Raw genomic sequence first — 19,667 nt, 5'->3', positions numbered from 1 at the left:
AGGGCCTGAAGCAGAAGTTTAAGCACACATCATGATCAGAATTTAGTAACACTCCCTTTGGCAAGTATCACAACCTGTAAATGCCCTCTGTAGCCAGCTAAGAGTCTTTCAGTTCTTACTTGAAGCATTTTCACCCATTCATCCTTGCAAAAGGCTTCTAATTCTGCAAGTTTCTTGGGATGTCTTGCATGCACTGCTCTTTTGATATCTATCTACAGATTTCCAGTGATGTTTAGGTTAGGGGACAGTGAGGGCCATGGCAACACCATCAGCTTGCACTTCTTCAGGTATTCCACTGTAGATTTTGAGGTGTGTTCCGGATCATTATCCTCTTTTAACTTCAACTTTTTTGCAGTTGATGCAATGATTTCATCTAGAATTTTCTGATATTTATCTGAATTATTTTCCATCTACCAATAACAAGTTTCCTGTGTCACTGACTGCAAAGTTCTATTTTGACTTCGTTAATCCACAGGACTTGTTTCCAAAATCTATCAGACTTGTTTAGATGTTCACTTGCAAACTTTGGGTGCTGAATTTTGTGGCTAGGATGCATGAAAGGTTTTCTTCTGCCGACTATACCATGAAGGTCATACTGTATTTTGTTCAGGTGTCACTGCACAGTAGAACAGTGTACCACCACTCCAGACTCTGTTAAATCTTCCTGAAGGTCTTTTGTATACAAACAAGGCTTTTAATTTGCCTTTCTTGCAATCCAACAAGCAGTTCTTTCAGAAAGGTTTCTTGGTCTTTCCAACCTCAACTTGACGTCCACTGTTCCTGTTAACTGCCATTTTTTAATAACATTATGAACTGAGGAAACAGCTACCCAAATACACTTTGCTATCTTCTTGTAGACTTCTCCTACTTTGTGAGCATCAGTTATTTTATTTTTGCTAGGCAGCTGCTAAAAGGTGTCCATGGCTGCTGACTGTTGGTACATGGGTTGAGGAGTCAGAGAACTTGTGCAGCTTTGGAATTTGCATCATCTGGGGTTTCCTGACAATGACTGTCAATAAGCCATAGCTCTAATGAGCTAATGAAGGTCTGAGATATTGATAAAAGTTATCTGAGATCATGAATATCTTGGGGTGTCCAAACTTTTGCATGGTGCTCCTTTCTTTTTTTCACTGTACAATCGTACAAAACAAATGTGGCATCTTTAACTTTATGCCTTTTGGTGATCAGTTCATCTCCTGCTCACTTAACTGTTCATAGTAACAGACCTTTTAAGCAAGGGTGCCCAAACTTTTGCATGCCACTGTATGAATATATTAAGGCCAGTATTCACTGCTCTGCTATTCAGAAGACACTGGCCAAACTATTTACATAAATATACCAGGATTCTGCTTAAAGGCTCTAAAGCAATGCTCTATAGTCAAATTAAGTCAAAGGGAAAATAACCCCGGAGCCCATGTAAGCCATATACTGTAGTGACTCATTTGACCAGCTATCTACCATTATTGCATATCCTAGCTTCATATCTAGCATCAAAAGGTAACCTGAAACAAGTATTACCTGCATATAAGCAATTTACAACTATCCTACACAATATATGCTTACAAAAATTTAGCAATAACAAGTGCACCCTAACAATGGAAGCATAAGCATGCTTAACCAATTAGTAATATTAGCAAAAATATAATATATAAAGTGCAGGAAAGGCAGAGTATAACATTCATATGAGTTTTGAATAATTTTTCAGTCATATTTTCAATAGTTACCATCCCAATAACAGCCAAAAAAGGTGGTGTGCAGAAAGAACACTACATAAACTCCATATGCAACTGAAACCTTTTTTACACCTAGCAAAGCCTCCATTTTGTTTTTAATATGAGAACATGGAAGGCTAATTATGTGCATCTCTTCTGTCTCTCATACTGCCACAGTACAATAATGAATGTCAAACAAGGTTGGTACAGCAGATATTGCTCACATTAAACAGTTGCTCTTGGCATTGAAATGTGACATAAAACTTACCCGTTTTAGATGAATTGTTTTCAGTGTTACTGCACACTCTGAAAGAGCCTAATTAAAACAGGGAGAGTTGGGGAAAAAATTAGGTTTATTTTAATATACAATTCCCTTTTGTGCAAATCTTGTATTTAACATACTTCACTGTGAAATGCTAGTTTACATGGGCTTTTCCAATCTTTTTGTGCTGAAAATGTTATGTATTTTTCAATGTTTAAAAACTACATTAAAAAAGGTTGTTGCCAATTTTGTAAGTAAGGAACTAATGTTAACATGGAATGTGTTTAAATAGACATTTAATTGTACGTGTTATATATCAACATTACAAAATGGACAAAACTATATGTTCAAAATTTAAACCTACCAATACTGTCTGAGCATCTGACAGATCGAATGTAGGCTTTAAAGGTGCCATGAAGCAGGCTGGAACAATGTGTTTGTAGGTGAAATCTGCAAAGCCAACCAAACCGTCTTTTCCCCCTGTAAGAAAAAGTTTTAAGATAACAGACTAGGTAATCAAATGGCTAAATGACACTGTAGTAGGATGTGTAAGGTCAATTATGCAGAAATGTGCTTTATTATGCATTAATATGGTCGGTTTTAAATAGAAAAATATAGAGCAGGACAGTTGAAAGCAAATAGAAAGCTTACCCCAAAGCTCTACTAGTTTGGAAAGAATAATAAAACACGTCTTCTGAGCAATTGGATCTGGAAAATCAACAGCCCCTTGGATGATGGTAAACAGAATTCGTTCAATATTTTCAACTCCTGAAAAAAGAAAGCGCAGATTATTTAAGTCATCCCTGAATACTGCAATCCCATACAGTATATAATATCAAACAATGATTTCCATAAAAAATAGGTAGGGAGAATTCAAAATGTGCAAAGTTACTAATGTATTGCACTTCATAAAATGAATCGTATAAAAAACACTGACAAAAAAGACTGCATTGTTTCTCCCAAAAAGCAGAGGAAAATGGCAACTTAACTAATGATATTCTACATTTAAAATACATTTTGCACTGTCTTGCAGGATCAAATACATCTATACCATTCATACAAAGCAATACCAAAATCTCCAAAATACCAGGGATACCAGGAGTGGAGGAATATCAATGTCGGTATTTTATTCACACTGTTTCATTCAGTTTCAACTGTGTGTACATTCTCTTCATGTTTATTCAGATTTTTCTGGTGTTCTCCATGCTTCAATGCAAGGTAATTTAGAATAACTATGAACTCTAAATTGGTCCTATATAAGTGATTCCAGCAAAGGAGTGAGTGGTGTTACAGGAAGTCTGTACTTCTGTCTATTCATGAAGCTGCTGGGGTGTGCCTCACCTCCATAACAACCAAGTGAAAGAAAAGGTAGTTTCATTAAACAGATAAATGGATGGATGGGAATTAGGAAAAAGCAGTAATGTTCCCTTCAATAATCAGGAGAAGAGGTGCAATCAAAAGGAATATGCAATCTAAAAAATCTGTTCACTGTGTATGGCAGTTCTACCCCAAAAAGGAAATGCAGTGACCAACTGCAGGTACTGTTATACTACATGTTTCTTTATGTCACTATATCTGGACAATACTGTTATGAGTTTTATTCACATGTGCATGTTAACTGTGGCACACAGGGGCTCAGCAGTTAGAAGTGCTAGCCAAGCATTGGATTAGATAGCCTAAGACAACTGGAGGCTTGTATAGTCAGCTTAAACACAGGTTAGGGTATTTCTGTCCTCTATCAGCACAAATCTTCTTTCCTTATTGGGAGAATGAGAATCGGCATATAAGCACTATGATATTTCTGTATTTTGGGGAAGAGGAATTCAGCCCTTGTTTGGAGACAGAGAAGACCAGCAAATGAAGCAAGAACCATATAAAAGGTCTGGACAGTGGCCAGACCCTTCGAGGCTGTGTCGACACAAAGGTGTTGGAAAACCTCCCAGCGTAGGGACGGAGAAAATGGCTGACTGTGTTGATCCAGATTTCCCACCTGGATAAAAGTCTGTCCATATGCCTCCCCGTCTGTAACCGCGTAAACGTCAGTAAACGTAAGCTAAAAGATATTTTGTCTCATGTGATTCTTGTACCGCCGTAATCACTATGGGAGGGATATCGCCTTTTCTGGTATATTATGATATTGTTTAATTATTTAATAAGCCACAATATTAAAAGAACACATTTCCAAGAGAGCTAATGCCTCTGCAGGAAACAGGTACCCAAATTTTTCTAAGGTAAACGTTGAATGGAAATGATAAATGATCCAAGTCACATGCAATATGCACAGTTTACCTGTGAAAAAAGTAATTAACTAGACATCCAGTATTAGCCAATAATTTTACAAGCTTCTTTCTAAACATTGCTACAGCATTCTTTTCATTAATAATATTAATGTTCAATTGTGTTAGAAAGTAATTACATTGTTTCTCACCTTGATTTCCTATGACTTCATTCATTCCACTGCCAGCAACCGTTTGTAAGAAAACAAAGTAGCTTCGACGCAACATTTGTTTGTCCATTGCTGCAGTTTGGTCATTCTCTTCTGCTGGACGTGATAACATCTCAAATATTGCCTGAACAAGTGGCATGAAAATCTGCTGAAGGAAGGGCGAGACCTGTGTCTACAGAGAAAGGAGAAATAACAATTTACTACAACAGAGTGCACTAATTACAAGAATAACTGAATTAGTAATGTAGTAATAAATTTAATATATACATTTGACAAAATTAAATATCCCCAATATATAAACTCTAAAGAAATTAATGAAAACAATTTGAATGACATTATGTCAGTGTGATTATACAGAACTTAAACATATTATACCTAGTGTAAGAAATTATGACTAAAGATTAGGTTTAAAGAAAGGTCATAAAAACACTGCAAAGAGTAAATTTTAACAACTGGCAACAAGTATTTATACTAGCACTTGAAAATACCTTTTACATTACCACATATTAGTTGAGTTTAGGTTAGATAGACTTTATTATTCCAGAGGGAAATTTGTCTACAGCAGTGAAGAACAAAAACTAGGTCATTGTTACACAGATTGAAGAAATGAAGCCAAGACACAACAGCGGACAACTAGTACTCAAGATTAGTACAAAGATGAATTATTATAATGTATTCTTGGCTTTTTTTTTTTTTTGTTTAAAAACTGGAATAAAATAGATAAGATTACATAGATAAATAGACATAACTTTATTTGTCCCCAGGAGAAATTTGGCTTTTGACAGGAGCTCTTTAAGCAAATAAATACAGTACCAATACACACACAGTATGGTTTGAACACACACCACAATGACTTAAAAGGAAGAACGCAAAAAGAAATAAAAACATCTAAATTGGCTGTCACAGTCACTGTGAGGCATTATGTAGGCATATTGCTTTTGGGATAAGGGAGTGCCAGTAGCGTTTCATGACACACTTCCGTTAAATATTTGTTGGATAAAAATTTTCAGTGTGTCACAGAGAGGAAGTGCAGCATTGCTCGTAATGGCCCTCAGTTTTGTTATTATTCTCTCCTTTGCTACTACCTCCAGGGAATACTCTTGGAAAAGACTCCGTGAAAGTTTGCACATGCTTGAATTTCATCCACATTGTTTCAGAGAGACTAAATATTTCCTATTACAACAGTCGGTAATGGAGGTTGCACTCCACCGTAGTTTGTTCAATTTTTCTTTTTTGGTTATGAGACTATTATGACAAATTACCCAATTAAATGTATTTCTAAGATTTACGGAGGAATTGGGCGGTAGATATGTACAGGCGAGTTCCACTGAAAGGAATGCTCACTGTGGTGTGCAGTTCATGTAGGCTATTTAGGAGGAGTAGCATGAGGACCCCAAATCAGCTGCAAATATATACGAATGATAAAGATATAAGAAAACATATTCTGAATTAGTTTACTTCACTACAACTGCGTTAACTCCCAAAAAACAATAGGAAAAAGATTGACAAATACAGCAGAAAGAATATAACAAAATTTAACAAAACGCAGTGAGAGGCAATACTGTTAAGATTTCAGTTAATCAATAGCAATACAATTAAATTTTAAAATTATTATACAAAGAAGAAAAATTGGGCTCTTGTAAAATATGCAACACGCACACTCTCTGATGTCAAAACCTCACGGTCTTAGCTACGTACTGTGTATATATGTATATAAACTGAGCAAAAACAGCAAAATGGTAATGTTTGTAATATTTTATTTAAGATTTGTTTTTATTACTCTAATTTTGAAATAATTTTTTATCTGTTTAACTCATTGTCAAAGCAGCATCAAATTAAGAGCATACTGGGAACATGTCACACGTGAAGCATATTGATAAATGATAATATAATCAGACAGGGGGAAATACACGCTGAAAAGAGATCAGGCTAATTAAAACATTTAAGTTATAATGCCAATACATTTAGCAGACAAAACACATAATTCTTAACAAAGATTGACTGAAACCCATTACAAAGGTTGCATTTTGCCTTTACATCACTAACGTGCATCACTTAAGGAATAAAACATTCTATTATTATACTGCACCGTGCCATATTCATCAGGCAGCAAGGAGCTACATATCCTCTAGAACAATGTAAACACAGCAAATAACACATGCCCTTTATTTCACTTTTTTGAATTATCCTACTTGAAATATTTCCTTTTATTTGCTTTACCCCTCACATATTTTCTTCAGTAATGATACTCGCTGGTTAAGTGCACCACTAAAAAAAGATGTTTATTATCATTAAGATGTAATGTGAAAGAACTCAAACAACACTGATGTGAATATTTTTAGCCACTTTTGTTTTTTAACGTTTTTTTAAACTAAAACCTAAGATAAAGGATTGTTTTATTGTATTTACCTGTATGTTTTAGTCATACTGTAATTTTTTGAAACAATGATATACTGTGTAATGCAAAATGAATAAATACAAAATTTGTAAATAAAATGTTTTTGTGCTTCACATATTACTGTCCACAGGCATGAAAATTTTGATCTAATGTCAGGTATCATCACACTTATTAAACTTTCCTCAGTGACCTCATTCTCAAAAATAAGTTCACAATGAGTTTATATTTCAATCATTTTTGTTTTTGTCCAAAGGGGTTGGTGTGTAGTAATGGTTAAATTCTACTGGAAAAAAATTAAACAACTATGAAAAAACAGTGATTGTATAACATTCAGATGCTTTCAGTGACTCTTTGGGCATATTTTATTCTTGTCATTTTTTTTTTCATTTTGTTTCAATCAAAGATGGAGAGACCAAACATTATTAAATATTTTTGTAACAATAAACAATAATATTGAGACACACACTGAAAACAAAATGTAATTAAATATACGAGCAGTGTAAATAAAATGTATGGTTTTAAAAACGTTTTGCAGTATCATGTAGTTTAACATCAGGCTTAGGCTGAAAGGGGTATCATAGAAAACAGACTGCAAGCCAAGTGATGCAAAATCGACAGCAACTGAGGTGATATACTGTAGATTCCGGAATATAAGCCGAGAATTTCGTCCTAGATTTTTGGCTTGGAGTTTGTGGGTCGGTTTATACGACGAGTATCGTTTCAGATTCAAGATTTCCAGCGCAATGCCGGTTTTGCTGATAAATACGGAAGCAATTAATGATGAAACCACAGAGCCATCTTTCAGATGAAGAAGTAACTTTGCATGCCGGTACTTTAAATTAAATAAAGAATTTATTCAAAAAAGTGTTTTAGTTGTTGGTTTTATTAATAAAATTTATAATAAATTATCGGGAAGTTTAAAATAAAAATTTTTGTTTTCATTTATGACTAACATCTTGCGTTACGACCCGAATGCGGTCATGTGTATCCGCTTGTGTGATTGTAAACAAACAACTGAAAGCCCAGATACATGTGCTTGTGGATGTAATTTCGGTCATTGCAGTGATTTACCTATATATATAATTCACTAAGGCCATGCAAGCAAGACACATAATTGCTAAGGAAGGAAGAGAAGGTAAAGAAAGAGATCACAATCGAAACGAAGATGGAAATTGTGTGGAAATATGAGAGTGCTGTTCGTGTGACCGATCTCGCTAATATGTACAGCATGTCGAAATCCACCATCTCGACAATTTTACAAAGAAAAGATTTGCATAAGGAGGCTCCTTCTAAACAATAACCACCTTCCGTTTCATTCTCCTCCTCCTCCTTTTCTGCAGCCCAAAGATGTCAAATTAAATGGCGAGTACAGTATGAAATTGTTGTTTCTAGAATAGAATAGAATGCCTTTTATTGTCACTATAGACATGTACAATGAGATTAAAAGCAGCTCCTTCAGTGCAGACATATGTGTAGAACACAACAAGTAAATAAACAAATAAACAAATGGTGCGAAAAGATGCAAAGAAGTTGCAAAAAAAAAAGTTCTGTATGGGGCTTGTATGGTTGTTTTTTTAGCCTTAGCATAACGCCGGATCTGAAGCCCCACTTCTGCTTTCTTTCCCTCCTCCGTCTACGTCGTCTCATAGACCCGACAACAATCCACGGAGAGCCTGCTGGTCTCGCTATGTTGTCTGGGATGTTGAGCGTGTGATGAAAACTACTCGAAACAGATGCCTGGCTCTGGACACTGATGTCTATAAGGTTCTGACGGGTGTAGCGGATGTTCGCCGGACTGATCGTGCACAAACAAGCAAAAAAAAAAAAAAAGGACAAAAAAAACAAAAAAGTGCACTGAAAAGGAGAGCCCAGAAGCCGCTGCGACCATGCGCACAATATAGCTTAATCTAGCTTCCTTCTGGTAGGCTAGGCACTTTTTATAACTTTTTGGTTAGTACATTAGAAAAATTACTGGTGTTTTGGTAAATTACGCACATTATACAACATTTTTTTATTATGAAAAGGTTATGTAAGTGTTGCAGTGGGAGGTTCGGAACGCATTATGGGTTAGACTTAGCGAACGAATTAAGTTCTTAAGTCAAGGGAACCACTGTATTGCGTATCTAAATTAATCAAATTTATAACGAGTCTCCGTATTTGCGTATATAGTTTCAACACAAAGGTTTCATTTTACCAAACTTCTCCGCAATCACTTCCTGGTTTCCATCAAAAATGCCGGCAGTCTCAAATTCTTGCTGATAAACATGATAAATATACCTGAAGAGACACTTTTAAGGAAATTTCGAAAATTTTGCTTGGAGAAGGGGGTCGGTTTAAATACCGGTCAGCGGCAAATACATATAATTTAGTAGGTAGAGAAGGGGGTCGGCTAATATACCGAGTCGGCTTATATTCCGGGATCTACGGTACTGCAATTTTTTTTTTTAAACTAGTTTTAGGAAAACTGTCACAGTATAAAGAACACACCACCGTATGCATAAAAAATCTTACTGTTTCATGTAATCAGAACAGTGGGATCTGCATCTGCATTTATCAAAGTCACTTTAGCTTCAAACATGATAGCACTACTTTTTGTGAAATCTGAGCAAAGGAATTAACATGCACCTGTATCAATAAAAAAATAAAAGTGCATGTATGTTTAGATACTGCTTTAAAGGTTCACAGTATAGTCCCATCTATATTTGTAATTCCACAAAGCCCTTCATCTTGTCTTTTGTTGTGGGTTTCCAATTTGAAAACAGAGAATGCGGTGCAAGGGCCGCCCGCGAGTCAAAAAAATTGCTCTGCATATCTGTTTGTCTCGTCTGACAGTAGCTGAAAGGCAGCTTCAGGAAAGAACAGCCTGAAGTAGTCCAGCGGCTGGTAATCTGTCATGTCCAACAGCAACCCATGCCACCTTGTGAAGTCCGGTAGCCAGTTTGGCTCCCACTGATCAATGTCTGGGTATTCCTCCCACATGAACCTTGATATACAGTAGGTGCATCAGCTACGTGAATGTGCTCAGCTGGGGCGGCATCGGCGGGTGTACGATCAGCTGATGCCAGTTCCTCACTCTCTTGCTCGATTTCCTGATCACTCTCAACAAAATGAGATTCTAAAAAATCAGAGTCTGACTCAGCAATAATGCACAAAACATCAACTGCCGAGTATTTTGTTTTCTGCACTCGCTTCGCTCCATCGTGAGATGTCGATGCCATCTTGCCTTTGTTTACCTTTCGTAACTCATGCACACGCAAGGATTAGATGCCGAGTCAATGAGTCTAACATTCCTCCAAGCAGAGAGGGAATGCATGTAACTTAACAGTGAGTTTCTGTAATAGAAATACACATATGAAAACAATGAAAATGAGACGCTAAGATGTATTTTCATAGTAATACAGGTCCGAACACAGAATGAAAACGAGATGTTAGATTTTTTTTTAATAGAAATACAGATATGAAAACAGAGTAAAAATGAGACGTTAGATGTAATTTCTTAAAATAGAAATATAGGTATGAATACAGAATGAAAATGAGGCGTTAAATGAAGATGACTCAGTTCCAAAATGTTTTCGCCACTTTATTTTTCTTCATTCCGTAACAGACTTTTTCCCGGATTGCTAATTTTTCTTTCAGCCTAAACTGACGCCGTTTAAAATTTTTTTTAGCTCATCTCAAAGAAACTTTTGAAGCACTATGAAGCTTAAACAGTATAGTACCAGCACACGATATAACTACCCACCTGTACGCTCGGTGGATTACTGACATAGAATTCCGCTATGTGTAGGATGTCACACTTACACACTTGCCAAACCTGCCCAAGACCAGAAATTGTGCAATAGACTGACTCTTTCTTTGAGATACCCCTCTTGCTTTAAATCCTCTAACTATTGTTACTTCATCTCTGTCTGTTAGTGAAAGATCAAGCATAAATAAGATATCGAAAATACAGCTGTAAACTTTGTACAGTATTTTATATTTGTAAAGCACCATAAAAATGAATTGCCTCTGTGTTAATTATTACTGTTTTTTTTTTACTACTGCATATTTTACAAGAAAATCTATTTAGCAGTTATTAGTAATATACAGTGAACAGCATGTGGAGGAGGAAACTACCCATACAAAAGGTGCTTCCCTCTTTTATTAGCCTGGAATACAAGGTAATAGAATGAGTGATCTTCAAATGTAGTGAACTCAAACCTTATTAAAGGAATAATTACAGTTATCTGGTTAAAGGTGTCAAGTAACAATCAGGCCTCATGGTTTTCAAAATCTAAATCTGAATAAATTTGTACATTAGCATCAGAAATAAGGTATCAGCACAGATTACAAAGATGGACATGACCCAACAAAATGAGTTCCTGGAAAAATATGAAGGAAATAGATTAGTATATCTAACGGACCGAAACAGATAACAAAGCCACTTTTACGTCTCTGTCAAAGTGCAGTGAAACATATATTGTTTAAATGAAGAAAGTATTATGCAATAATTAGAAAGACATTGGGTGAAAATAGCATTCATGTCAGAGTAACAAAGTGAAAACCACTGCATGTTAATAAGAACACTTTTGGAAGTGTACATAAATAACCTTGCATAATCTTCAAGAGTCTTTAAATGTCCTATGGAGAACAGAGTCAAAAATGCTGCTTGATTTGGGCATCATTATCCACAGAGAAAAAACAATACAATGATGACAGTGTCATATACAGTTTACAATACAATACAGTTTATTTTTGTATAGCCCAAAACCACACAGGAAATGCCGCAATGGGCTTTAACAGGCCCTGCCTCTTGACAGCCCCCCAGCCTTGACTCTCTGATAAGACAAGGAAAAACTCCCAAAAAAACCTTGTAGGGAAAAATGGGAGAAACCTTGGGAAAGGCAGTTCAAAGAGAGACCTATCATATCACATGTTTGGTCTGTTGCATGAGGACCTGAAATGATTGCCATTACTAAAGGTATCACTAAATCTGCTGTGTCCCATGTTCATGAAAACAACAGGCCTTCCTTGTGTGAGCTGAAACAGCTGGGCTATGGAGCAACCATCAAAAGAGTTGAAAGAAAAAAGTCAATATACAAACATAAACCCTATGAAGATGTTGTTTAAGATTTTCACAGTGGCAAATTTTTCACTTACCTTAAATTTGGCAGTAATTTGGTTAATCAGAGGAATGAATTCTTGTAGATCCTTGGCTTCACAGTCTTTGAGCATGTGCTCAGATGCTGTCGGAATAAAAGGCAGCACTTCCTCTTCTAGGCATATAATCATTCGGTGCAGAAAAGTGCGAATGCCGCTTCTTAGGACCTCTTTCTGTAGGTGACAGCTTAATGCTGGAAGGAAAGTCCTAAGACAGTCGAGATAAACCTCTGAGCATCCACACTGCCTCACTGTCTGCTTGTTGCTGAATGCCTTACTAGTTCGACTGCAAAACCCAAAATAAAGAGGAAGATTCAACATACATATTTATTAATGAAATTATGTGAAGAAAAGTTTTGTAAATGTATATAAATTTGACTATTAAGACAAACTGTTTACTAGTTATTTTAAAGTATGATGTCACTGATCTACCCTCCTATAAAAACAGTGGTTCTCAATGTAAATTGGCATGAAAAAACTGCCTGTACAGTTTGATGGACTACACTGTTCCACTACTATTAACACCGTATTTCTCACTAGTGTCACTGTTAACCCTGTCATCCAACCTCACTGCATCCTATGTTAATCCAACCTATGAAAATAATGAATATTCTTTAGTCATTAGGACATAAATCTACAATCTGCCAATGACATTCTTAAGACTTAACTGTTCAGACTAGGTAAAATAAAGAGGAATAATATTTAAAAATAGCGAGATTCAGTACACAAACCTGGCAAAGCCCACGGCATGGTTCAAGCAGTCTGCCAAAGTGGCCTGTCTTTCTTCATCTTGCTCTCCCAGCAATTTATTCAGCAAAATTTTGAAGTTATCCATGAGTGGTGCCAATAAATTTCTCATCAGAGCCTGTTTCCTTTCAGCAGGGTACTCACTGTTAACTATAAGCACTCCAGCCGCTTCAAAAATAAAGAGCTGATCATCCCTTGTCAGCAATGCTGGTAAACCATTCTCCTGCAACAGAATATTCACATGCATTAACAAGAAAGATCAAACTCATAAAAACACATAAAGCGACACTGCTGATATAAATCCACAGCACCACTATTGTAGTAACAGTGTTGTTTTCTGCTGTACACTAGTGCAACTTCAAAATGAAGTAAGTATGTTTAGACATGACTAAATGTATATAAGACAAGTGTATAGTACTATAGTGTGGATATGTTATTTTTCTGATTCTTATTTCCACCTCACTATGAAACACCTTGGGATCCCGGTTAGCAAACCTTCAGATAGACAAGCGGTTCAGTCCAACCCTCTATCTGCTGCAGCCAGGTGTCATGTGGGCATCCCCTTGGCCTGTTCCAGTCGCTCAGGTCGTCAGCAATGGCAAACCTGCTAGCCGGATCACCCTTGGGGAATCGGACCACATGGCTGTAGTGCCATAACTGATGCTCACTCACAATGCAGGTGATATGACATTCGGAAATCCATGAACAACTGCTCGTTGGACACAAAGTCAAACCAGCGGTACCCAAGGATTTGCTGAAGAGACACAGAAGGAGCCCAGTCTTCATCTCTAAGATACTGAATAACATCCATATCTCACAACCATATATCAAAACAGAGAGCACCAGGACGCTAAAAATTTGAACCTTCATCCTTTTGATGAGATATCAGGACTGCCATACACCCTTTTCCAGCCACTTCATGATCCTTTAGCTCTCCCAATTAGTCTACTGCCTTCATAAGAACAGTCACCAGAGACATGAATGTCACTGTAAAGGTAAGTAAACTTCAACGTGGTTAACCTTCCCAACACAGACAAACACACCTCTGATGACTGTGCCGAAGAGGCTGTTAAAGGCCTGGATCTTGGTATCTTATCACAAGGCCAGACACTCAGACTCCTCGCTCAATCTCCCGAGAACCCCGATCATATCTCTTTTCACCACCAGATACCCCACAGCCACTAGATCCCTCGACTCTGCTCAACACCCAGTCCATGCAAGTATTGAACAGACTAGAAGAAAAAAAACACCCTTGATGACACACAGAATCAACTGGAAAAAACGCAGAGGTTCTGCCTCTACTCTGCACAGCACTCACAGTACCACTGTACAGGCCGGGCATGATATTCACCAAGTTTGGAGGGATCCCGCAAAGTCTCCGGATGTTTCACAGGACAGCTCGATCAACTGTATTGAACACTTTACACAAATCAGCAAAGGCTGCAAGCAAATTCTGCTAATATTCGTGTTTGTGCTCAATGACAGTCCTCAGTGCCAGGATGCAGTCAATGGTAGACTTAATGGGCTTAAAACCAGTCTATTTCCGGTCGCTGGTAGATAAGCAAGTGATCAAAGATCCTATTGAGGATGACCCTAGTAAGAACCTTACCAAACACCGACAGCAGCGTTATTCACCGTTGTTGCCATAGTCCAGACGATCACCCTTCCCTTTCCGGATAGGGACGACAAGTCCTGTTTTCCAGTCAGCTGGGATGACGCCTGTCTCCCAAATGGAAACAATGATTGCTTGCAATGCCAGGAGGACAGCTTACCAACAGCCTGGAGAAGTTCACCCTGCATAACACAAATCCATGCAGCCTTCCCTACTACCTGTGCAATCTCAGTGAGACTGGGTAGTTCACAGCTAATTGTAGGGTCAGCCTCAAGGACTGTGATCCCAGAGATGTCCAATGTCCTAGCCAGAGGATTGGCTTTAAACAGCTGCTCTGAGTAGCCAACACAGCGGGTCACATCTTCAGTGTCACCAGTAAGGACCGTTTCATCACCCACCCTGACTGTAACTCTCTGAGGAACAGATACAATTCTATAAAATACACTATCAAAATCAAAACGGTTACCATTTTCACAAATTATCACTACATGATACTACATGAACATTTGAAAAGAAACTAGAATTATGACTATAAAACTTGATAATCTGTGGGTAAACAAGAAACCAAAGGAAATACTATACTCGTCTTTAACACAGTCTTCAGAGTGATCTATCTTTGGCATGTTAAAATGATATCAGATGGGAACTTGGCAACTCACATCTACAACCTAAAAATAAGATTAGCTTCAAGGCCTGGGTCTCGTAGGCAAGGGAGAAATGAACGTCAAACTATCCTTCTGAATCACCCAGCTGTGACTGAACAACTTCTGTTATCAGATGATCTGCTAGAATTCAGATGGTTTGCTTCCAGTAAGTAATTTAGTTAAACACAAGGTTAAAGCAATATATACTGCCAAGCAAACATTTCCTTGGAGATGTTTTAATACCCAAAATGTAAAACATTGTGTCACTGCATGAAATGCTGAAAATTACCACCAAATATAGAACCAACCCGATGGATTTGTCCAAGTTACACCAAGACATGATATGAATTCAGAAAGCAGATTCAGATCAGCCTAATAGTTTAAAATGAATAAATATTTAGAAATGCAATCTAAACAAAATGTCCAAGTATCACAACCGTTGTCTATAATACAATAATTTCTACTTGTTACTTAATCATTCTTTGCTACTACTACTACTTTAACATATGAGTAATATAACACTCTAATATAAAACAGTAATAAAATATAATAATATAAAAACATCTCATACATGTACACTTAATTAAACATCTACCTTTAACACTATTATGTAATGTTTACATGTTATTTTTTTTTTGTAAAAAAACTACATTATTTATGAAATTGTTAATAGTTTTCTGTTAATCAGGGTGGACATTTCAATGGATAAAGTTAGCATCAAATAAACTGAGTTCAGTAGTTTACTATTACATCACTGAATATACCAGGTGCTTAAAACTCAAAATGCTAATTTAAATTAAACCAACTGGCTATAGTGACCAGTGAACCACTAATTTCAAACCTGATTTTTAACCGGTTTAAGGAAAATTACTTACAGGAGGAGAAAGTTCCAGCAGGTCTTGTAGTCTATTTAAGATATCTTCAATATAGGCATTCATAAACTTACTAAGTAAAGAGAAAATAATAAAATGCTTTGGGATTTGATGTAGCAATGTACTATAATAGCATTCTTAAATTGTATAAGCTTTAGAAAAAAAATAAGCAAATAAATAACTAAATGACAATATTTATGTTTATGATCTCTGTCATATATCCAATAGACAGTGCATTATTAGCTTGGTGAATGAACATTTCATTATAAGACTACTTACTGCAATGACTTCACAAATCGAGAGAACAAATAAGAGGTCCTGCTTCTAACTTTCGGACTGGTGTGCCTTAAGCCACGATGATCTAAAAAGGCCATCTATTGAAATGCACAAGATTGTAAATTTAATAAACATTCGCTTCACTGATATTTGACTGAACAATAGACGTTTTTAAAAATGGAAGTTTATTTGATAGAAATTTTTAATCAAAGTTATTATTAGTTGTACGCAAAAAAAAGCTACAATTAAAAGTTACATTTAACAATAACAATGACCCATGTCTTTGAAAGAATGATGAAATACAATTACCTTCAGGCATTCAAAACACTGTAGCTAAAAATTTACAAGTGGATTATAAATTTGAAATTCAATTTTGCAGATAAGTCTTTAATGAGCCAGAATTAACTAAACCTAAATCAAACTAGGTAAACAGCATACTTCTCATTTGATCGCCCTAGCCAGTGGCTCCTCAAGGCAGCTTAAAGTATAAAACTTGTTTATGACTTTATTGTAGGCCAAAACCGCTCTAATGCCACTTAATTTGGGATTAATAAAGTATAATAAAATTTAAAAAATAAGTGGTGTTTACCAGATAATCTTGGTTTAGACAGAAGATAAAAAGTAATAGTAAGAAGTAAAAAAAAGTAATAGTTTGATTGATACAGTAATAGATTAAGAAAAGCACAGGAAGAGTCGCCGATACATAAATACTCACCTATCTGTTTATCACTACATTTAACTGGCATGGAGGTTACCAAGCCCACTGGACAGTGCTGCATTCTGACCAAACATATTCAATGCCACACAGCTTATACAATTCATGTCTCAGAATATGTTGTTTAAAGTAATAAGCACCAACAGAAGTTCTGTGTTAGTACGTTGTGTTCTATGAAGCATAATATCCAAACTGGTATTGATTATGCAACCACTGCCCTCAAATACCCTAGGCTAGGGCTACACAGGCGTCTGGTATTGCAAATTCAAAACCTACCTAACTCCTATGCATACTCTATTTCTCTGAAACACTTCTTTTTAATGCATCTATAACTATATGAAAATAATTTGAGCATGTGAAATCATACTATTCAAATCTCATAAAACAGTCTTTGCAAGCGGTGAAATTATTCTCAGTAGGTCAGTTTTTTCTTGTTGTCAGCTTTAAAGTGCAAAACCCAAAATACCCAACAAAATAATAAAGCTTAAATCTATCAAAGCACATCACAAGTTGGAGTGATGAATGATGGAAGAATGTTTACTTGTGAACACTAGACATAAATTATATCCAATTAAATTAACAAAGCAAACAATGCAGTATTTCATGATTTATAGCATCTTACAGGCAGTCAGGAATGAGTTCATCAGTGGATTATAGAAATTATTTGTTGACACTTTCCACAAGCATTAAATTGATACATTTCTATTAAAATGTCTGTTCATTTGTCATCCTGATAAATGTCTGTTCATCCCATATAATTAGTATGGATATATACATTACATGGATGAATGCCTGCATACAACAGTGGAACAAGTTGGAGGATCCCAGCAGCAGATTATTTTTCTGAACATTATTTTAAGAACATTAACAGAACATGTATGGCACATTCATGGGCAACCTGGACATAGATAATGTAGGAAAGAGTCTAGTGGACAAGTCAACACAATGGAACAAGGACAAATATATACAGTCATGGCCGAAATTATCGGGACCCCTGGAATTTTCCCAGAAACTGCACCATTTCTCCCAGAAAATTCTTGCAATTACAAATGTTTTGGTATACACATGTTTAAGCTGTTCTGCAGACTCAGGGTGCAACAGTGTCAGCTCAAACTATCTGTCGACAACTGAACGAAATGAAACGCTATGGCAGGAGAGCCAGGAAGACCCCACTGCTGACACAGAAACATAAAAAAGCCAGACTGGAGTTTTCCAAAATGTACTTGAGGAAGCCAAAATCCTTCTGGGCAAACATCCTGTGGACAGATGAGACCAAGGTAGAGCTTTTTGGTAAAGCTCATTATTCTACTGTTTACAGAAAACGGAATGAGGCCTACGAAGAAAAGAACACAGTACCTACAGTCAAACATGGTGGAGGTTCTAAGATGTTTTGCTGCCTCTGGCACTGGATGCCTTGACTGTGTGCAAGGCATCATGAAATCTGAAGACTACCAAAAGATATTGGGGCGCAATGTAGGGCCCAGTGGCAGAAAGCTGGGTTTGCATCAGAGGTCATGGGTGTTCCAGCAGGTTAATGACCCCAAATATACCACTAAAAGCACCCAGAAATGGTTGAAGACAAAGCGCTGGAGAGTTCAGAAGTGGTCAGCAATAATTCCAGATCTAAATCCGATTGAACACTTATGGAGAGATCTCAAAATTGCTGTTGGGAGAAGGCGCACTTCAAATCTGAGACCCCCTAAGCAGTTTGCAAAAGAAGAGTGGTTGGAAATTCCAGTCAAGGGGTGTAACAAGCTTGTTGATGGTTATAGGAAGAGCTTGATTTCAGTTATTTTCAGGGCATGCAACCAAATATTAAATTGAAAATGCCAATAATTTGTCCAGCCCAGTTTTTGAGTTTTGTGTGAAATGTCAGATTTGGCTTTTTTTCTGTTTTTTTGTGTTGTTCCAATGCACATAAAGGAAATAAACATGTGTATACCAAAACATTTGTAACTGCAACAATTTTCTGGGAGAAATGGTGCATTTTCTGGGAAAATTCCAGGTGTGCCGATAATTTTGGCCATGACTGTATACATTAAACAACCATCCAGAAATATGGGGTACAAAAACTCACCAAAACGTTTGGAATGTGCTGAGGCTCCACAATGAAATACTTGTCATAACGTACTACAGTTTCAAAGAATTCCAAGATCACAGAAGTATGCCGATACTCGCTCACACCAGAGTTTACCAGCTGCAAAAAAGTCAAATTAAATACCAAAAAATTATTAAAGCTCCAACATTAAGTGCAGATTAAAAGATTTTTTCAAATAAATCTATTAAACAATGGCAGTAAAGAATTTAATAAGTGCCACTTTAATTAATAATGGCATTTACTTGAATAAGGTTTATTTAAACAAGTTTTAAAATGGAGTGAAAACAAAAACCTCAAGTTAATAATTCCACAAGGTTTTGGGAGGCATTTGACAATGCTGAAATTTATCAAGGTTTCATAAATTAAAAAATCGCCAAAATAGCAACAATCTCAATTAAGAAAACAGAGAGGATGAGGAATAAACAATAATTGTTCTGTATATTGCTCAAGCAATATAAAGGTACTCAAACCTGTAACATGCTGAAAAAACAAGCAAAGATGTTTGTTTAATTTGAAATAAAGCATTTACTTATGCTAAAACACTTCAAATAAAGCACATCCTTTGATTTGACTGGATAGTTCACTCCAATCTCCTGGCATTACAATGTATTGATAAATATTTTGGAAGAGAACTGACAGAAGGATGGAACTGTGACTGGAGAAGAGAGCTGTTGCAGGGACATGATATGAAGCTAGACAGATTTATTCACAAGGAGAAATACAGACCCAACACATTTGAACTGAAA

The 19,667-nt window shown here is 36.5% G+C and overlaps 1 protein-coding gene across 1 annotated transcript in view; it reads right to left on the bottom strand.

Moving 5' to 3' along the window:
- The window catches only part of xpot (exportin, tRNA (nuclear export receptor for tRNAs)), a 79,766-nt gene that overhangs the window by 11,471 nt on the left and 48,628 nt on the right, over positions 1-19,667 (bottom strand). The window contains exons 14-22 of the mRNA XM_039769445.1: positions 18,901-19,020; positions 16,112-16,206; positions 15,836-15,905; positions 12,689-12,927; positions 11,958-12,243; positions 4,403-4,592; positions 2,626-2,742; positions 2,339-2,454; positions 1,981-2,028 (exon numbers count right to left, since the gene is read on the bottom strand). Coding sequence (XP_039625379.1) covers positions 1,981-2,028; positions 2,339-2,454; positions 2,626-2,742; positions 4,403-4,592; positions 11,958-12,243; positions 12,689-12,927; positions 15,836-15,905; positions 16,112-16,206; positions 18,901-19,020 — 1,281 coding nt within the window. The remainder of the gene's footprint in view (positions 1-1,980; positions 2,029-2,338; positions 2,455-2,625; positions 2,743-4,402; positions 4,593-11,957; positions 12,244-12,688; positions 12,928-15,835; positions 15,906-16,111; positions 16,207-18,900; positions 19,021-19,667) is intronic.

This window comes from Polypterus senegalus, chromosome 11 (genome assembly GCF_016835505.1).
Source record: "Polypterus senegalus isolate Bchr_013 chromosome 11, ASM1683550v1, whole genome shotgun sequence".
NCBI lineage: Eukaryota > Metazoa > Chordata > Cladistia > Polypteriformes > Polypteridae > Polypterus > Polypterus senegalus.
This window is presented reverse-complemented; position numbering and strand designations above follow the sequence as displayed.